Source organism: Galeopterus variegatus, unplaced genomic scaffold, assembly GCF_000696425.1.
Source record: "Galeopterus variegatus unplaced genomic scaffold, G_variegatus-3.0.2 Scaffold9229, whole genome shotgun sequence".
Taxonomy (NCBI): Eukaryota; Metazoa; Chordata; class Mammalia; order Dermoptera; family Cynocephalidae; genus Galeopterus; species Galeopterus variegatus.
In genome coordinates this window covers 66,213-69,567 of record NW_007735340.1, presented here as the reverse complement: position 1 = coordinate 69,567, position 3,355 = coordinate 66,213, and the positions used below count along the sequence as shown (strand labels likewise).

The following is a 3,355-nucleotide window of genomic DNA, read 5'->3' as shown; positions in this document are numbered from 1 at the left end:
TTGGACAGACAATCTCTAGCATTTTCTTACTCAGCGAGCTGAGAGGAAGCTATGGTATAGACACAACTTGGGTTCATGTCCCTGGGTCTGTGCCTCTTGAGCCCTCTGGTGGTTGGCAAGTCCTTAAACTCCTCACCTGACAAAGGAGAAAAATGGCCCCAATGATGACAAACATTGTGTGCCTCTGTATTTCTCATTTTGACAGTTATTGCTCAAACAAAACATGTAGCTGCCAAATAGGACATTTCTTAAACTGAATATTTAATGACTTTGCTTACTTGGAGTTACCACATTTTCTGGCTCCCTCTAGGGTTTTAGAATCCCTAGGTTTAAAAAAGTCTTGAAGGCTATCTAATAAATTTCTGTTTGCATGACAAAACCTCCATCCAAGTAGCTGTACATGTTAAGCTTGAAAAACTACAAGAAAACCAGCCTTTCCTCTCTTTGTTGACTAATGTTTACATACAGACCAGAGAATCTTTCTTACCCCCTGACTGTATTTCTTTGTTAACAAAACAAAACAAGTATTTTTTCAACTTTTCTTTGAGGGCTCAAGGGAATGTCACCTGGCCACTAAAGTCCAGAAAGCAATGGTACCTTGCAGCTCATTACTTGGGATATCACAAATAATGCCAAACCTTGGTGTGCCCAGACTCCACTCCCAAGATTATCATTCACTAACATTCTGGGCAACTCTTACCTTCTAGTAGAAATAAGCAAATAATAATATAGGCCAGACAGGATTTATTAGGAAAGGTCCAGTCCCATCCCATAGTATGTATTCACAGGCCACATGGTGAAAAGGAAGAGCATGGAGTCAGGAGTGAAGATTCCTGGTTCTGGTCACACCTGGGAGCCATTCTGTGTGACCACATCTTCTGGGCCTCATTTTTTCCATTGGAGGTCAAATAGATGATTTCCAAGATTCTATTCTAACTAATCTCTGTCTACAGACAGAATGACTACAGGCCTTGTAATATCATTAATCATCAAGACAAGGGGGGCAATGCTTACTAGACTCTACCTACTAAGAAGGATGAGGAAGTCAGTCATTTCATTGGTGCCCAGCCTTACAGGGCTCTTGGAGATTGTCTGTTTTAATTGCCCATTTTATAGACTAGGAAGGTGAGATGCAGAGAGCTTAAACAAATTTCCCAAGATCATGCTGCGAATCATTAGTAGGGCTGGGACTAAAACCAGGTGTTCAGACCACAGCTTTCACATCGTAATGAGCTAGTAGTGGGGCTGAGAAGGAGCTGCCTTTGAAATCCCAAGTAATCAGAAAATGTGAGTTTTCTCTCTCTAAATTTCCCCACTTTCCTGGTAACTAATGAAGTGCGCTGGATCTCTGCTCCCACATGAATGGTCCACAGAGGACAGGACTCCTATTAAGAGGGGCTGTGCACCCAGCACTCTGCTGATAACTGGAAGGTTGGGAAACTTACCTATAATTTCAAAGCCAGAGCTCCAAATCCCTGTCGCACTAGGTGGGGGGTTGAAACAGAGCATAACCATCCTGTTGCCTGGGTGTCCCTCCTCCAACCTGTCCCCCACTTCTAAGACAACAACCTTCATCAGTCCAGCTGCAACAGTGCATCTGTCTATTCCTGCTGCTTTCTCACTAACTGATTAGAATACAGGTGGTTTTCCTCTTGCAAAATTAAAAGGAAACATTAGAGGGATATAAATCCAGACAGAAAGGAATATGATGATTAATAAAACACGTGCAAACAGAAAAGCTGCACGTGGGGTTTGCAGTCTGAGGAAAGAGAGGGGGCGTGCTGAATTCAAAACACTTGGGTTTGATTCTCCACATGCATTTTTCTTTTTTTGGATTCCTCTCTCCCTCTGTTAGGATAACAGTTGTGTTTCTTGTAGCTGAGCCGACACAGGAAATCAAATACTTTGTGTTTCTATAAACTATACTTCCCAGAGAGATAACACATTTAGAATTAAAACACTAGCACAAACTATTAGGAATTTCTGATTGTTACAGGTGTTGTTAAAGGACTCCAGTAGCAAAGTTCAAAGTCTCCGAATTTTGCCGTTGGAGAAGGGGGTTTCGTTTCAGACATCAAAGGTAAGGCTCTCAAGTCAATTTATGCTCTGCTGGGTTAAGTCAGTCATGATACAAATTAAAGTCCATATATTTCAGTGACAAGAAGGAAACGGTTATGTAAATACACAAGTATTAACATCAATCTGTATTAAATTATGTAAACATATACATCTTCTGAGGTCAGCACATAGATCCTCTTCTTTGAGCAGAGCTCTACTGAAGCATTGCTCGAATCTGTTTGGAAGTCGATTCATCATTCAAGTGCTTTGTAGTAAACCTGGAAGGAGAGAGAAAGATGGAGGTCAGCCTGCAAGGAGTCTCTGCGAAAGCTTCCATAATGACTCTCCAGCCCATCTTTACCTTGAGAAACACAATTGATATTTATGAATCATATGTGGCCTTAGTTCTTTAGACAAAGAGTCACTCTTCGATGCTTACAGTCTTCTCGGACAGATTTAATATTTGATTCTTCCTTCTGAAGAAATTCTGTATTATGGTTATTAAATCATTTTTTTTTTTTAACTTAATCAAATAATTGCACGAAGGAATGATAAGCAATCTCATTTCCCAGGGAACTAGAATTCACATGATCGAGCGTAGAATCAAGGCTATCCCCGCTGAGTCACAGATTTCAAAATGTGGATTTGCACACCAACATTACCCAAAACTTAAACGTTTACGGCTCCTGGCTTTCATGGCAACGCTTATCCCCATTTCTACCACTAGGGGGCATAAATGCAGGTAAACAAACCAAAAGAAAAAAAAAAAAAAAGAGGTGCAATCAACAGCCTCTCATTCACTTAGTGTAGACAAAGTTTATGCAAAGGAAGGAAAGGAAAATTAACATCTAATAAAACCTTGACTATGTCCTAGGCACTCCTAGTAAGTTTTCACTTCACTCAAAATAACTCTTTGCAGGCAAGGTTACTGCCTTCACTTTACAGATGAGAAAATTGAGATTCAGAGAAATTTGATTAAATTAAATGACCTATTCCAGGTCACAAAGCTGACAATTTGTGCTTTGTGAACAATCTGTGGTTTCTGACTTGAGCCTAGATCTGGCTACCTCGAAAGCCTGTGCTCTTTCCACAGTGTATTCAGGAGACAGAAATTCCAGTACTCAGATGAGTCTCATGGTCTAACACAGTGCCCTGATCTCCATGAAGTTTTGTTTGATTTAATGAAGCTGGAAACTTTAAAAAACTCAGAAGTTAAACTCTTCTTACTGTGTATAGAAAGCCAGCCTGGTGCGAAATGGGAACCAGTGGAGAACACATTGGCTTATCCATAGACTCC

The 3,355-nt window shown here is 40.5% G+C and overlaps 1 protein-coding gene across 5 annotated transcripts in view; it reads right to left on the bottom strand.

The window, feature by feature from the left end:
* The window catches only part of FAM49A (family with sequence similarity 49, member A), a 68,298-nt gene that overhangs the window by 1,975 nt on the left and 62,968 nt on the right, over nucleotides 1–3,355 (bottom strand). For 3 of the 5 annotated variants that reach the window (XM_008593484.1, XM_008593487.1, XM_008593486.1), the window contains exon 11: nucleotides 14–2,336. In XM_008593484.1, coding sequence (XP_008591706.1) covers nucleotides 2,273–2,336 — 64 coding nt within the window. In that variant the 3' untranslated portion in view covers nucleotides 14–2,272. The remainder of the gene's footprint in view (nucleotides 1–13; nucleotides 2,337–3,355) is intronic. The other 2 variants (XM_008593485.1, XM_008593488.1) reach the window with 2 other exon arrangements.